This window comes from Chinchilla lanigera, unplaced genomic scaffold, assembly GCF_000276665.1.
Source record: "Chinchilla lanigera isolate Chin_1 unplaced genomic scaffold, ChiLan1.0 scaffold00132, whole genome shotgun sequence".
In the NCBI taxonomy this organism is placed as follows: Eukaryota; Metazoa; Chordata; class Mammalia; order Rodentia; family Chinchillidae; genus Chinchilla; species Chinchilla lanigera.
Window position 1 is genome coordinate 1,059,854 of NW_004955533.1, and position 2,015 is coordinate 1,061,868.

Here is a 2,015-nt window from a genome sequence, read left to right on the forward strand (position 1 = left end):
TTTTAATATATCTCTATATGGCATGTAGAGATGCATATCCTGAGGGTCTGAAGAGAATTCTGGTATTGGTGAATTTGGATGAGAAAAAGAAACCAGACAACTTCTAACTTAAAGGTAGCATTTCCTTCAATTACAAGTTAAGTATCATTTGCTGGTGCTTTTATGGTAGCTAATGAGCCCACTCCTGGATCTTGTTATTTAGTGCTTCATCTTTTAAAAAATCTTAATATCACAGAGGTTTTTTTTGTTGTTGTTGTTTGTTTTTTGGTTTTTTTTGGTCTTTTTGAGACAGGGTCTTGCTATGCAGTTCAGGCCGCCCTTGAGCTCACCTCATAGTCCAGGCTGGTCTCGAGTTCGCAATGATTCTCCTGCCTCAACCTCCCGAGTGCTGGGATTACAGGCGTGGGCCACCACGCGAGGCTATCACAGAGTTTTAAAAAAAAATGTTGGATTCCCGGTACCAGAAAAAAGAACCTATCTTAGGCTGGGGATATAGCTCAGCGGCATAGCGCCTGTCTGGCAAGCGCGAGGTTGTGAGTTTGATATCTGGTACTGGAAAAAAACTAAAAAAAAAATGTTGGATAATTGGGTTTTCTTCGCTTGGATTTCTTTGTATTTTATTTCCTGCATGGGTAAACATTACCCACAGAAGGGGTCCTTAATTTTCACTGGGCTTGTTGTTCCTGGCATTAAAAAGCTAGGAACACCTGACATGGAAGGTGCCATGCTGGGCTTAGACACAAGGCCTTATGGGAAGATAAAGGAGCCAGAGGACAGGGGTGAGAGCTGCACCTGCATCCTGAGCAGAGGTGCTGTGGCAGTCTCTGAGATTCGTTGCCCGTCTGCTGACAGAGGTAATGGGGGAGAGGTGCACTCCGGAAGTGCATGGCAAAGTACATGGTTCATGGGGGATGTGGAGAGCTGGGACAAGTCTGCTCAGCTGTGTGACAAACCTGAATTTTATCTTTATTAGATTCCATCGTTTCTTGGATGTCAACAGCCACAAAATAGAAAAGACAATAGAAGGGTAAGTCAGTTCTGTATGCATGTGCATAATCAGAAAGTAGTGTTTTGTTTTGTTTTGTTTGTGGTGCGGGGAATCAAACTCAGGACCTTGGGCTTGTCAGGCAGGCACTGTGCTGCTGAGCTGTATCCCTGGCCCTGTATTTTCTTTCTTTCTTTTTTTTTTTTTTTAATTTTAAAGAGTAAAAGAAGGACAACATAACAGTAGGGGGATTCAGCGAATTATAGACAAAGTGGTAGGACTTTATCAGTAGTTGTTATTTTACCTATCTTCAAGATAGTTTCTCAGGAAAACAAATAGACAAATAACAGTGAGTTACAGACAGAAATGGCAGGAAATTATCAATGGTTGCTGTACTATACCCTGGTTTCTCCAAAGTGGTCTGTAGGGAAAACAAATAGAGCTATACATGAGTGATTAATCAGATAACCATTGACTATTTTCAGTGGTGGTTGTTGAAAACACATAGTAGCAAACGTACATCCATTTAGGAAGTAGCATAGAGCAATACAGACATTACAGAGTTACGGACAAATTGGTGGGAAATCATCAGTGGCTACTGCAATACATGTTGGCATCCTCAAAGTGGTTTCTCAGGAAAATAAAGATATGCAAGAAAGATCTAACAAGTAGTTACAGCGGATTGCGAAAAATAGTGGGTTACCTCATCAGTGACGCCCCTCACTGGGTATGCCGGCTGGAAGGAAGGCCAGGGCTGAGACGAACCCAGAGACCAGCGCCAGTGTCCAGCAACGGCCGCCCACTTTTTCCTCCATTCTCATGATTTCGGGGGCTCCTCCTTCTCCATGAAGGCGGTTCTACAGAATCTGAGTATTGGGCACCCCTGTAATCCATGAAGTCCCGGTGCAGACCTCTCCGGCGCTCCACGCGCTCCTCCACCGCAGCCTGCACAGTTAGGGGAGAATGACCTCCAGGGGGGCTCCCGGGTATTGCACAAGGTCCTCCTGGTTTATGGCTCCCGAATGGCTCC

At 44.5% G+C, this 2,015-nt stretch overlaps 1 protein-coding gene across 1 annotated transcript in view; it reads left to right on the forward strand.

Moving 5' to 3' along the window:
• Window positions 1-2,015, forward strand: part of LOC102003692 (cytoplasmic FMR1-interacting protein 1) — a gene marked incomplete in the record, with an annotated part of 145,395 nt that overhangs the window by 2,221 nt on the left and 141,159 nt on the right. The window contains 1 exon segment of the mRNA XM_013507676.1: window positions 974-1,027. Coding sequence (XP_013363130.1) covers window positions 974-1,027 — 54 coding nt within the window.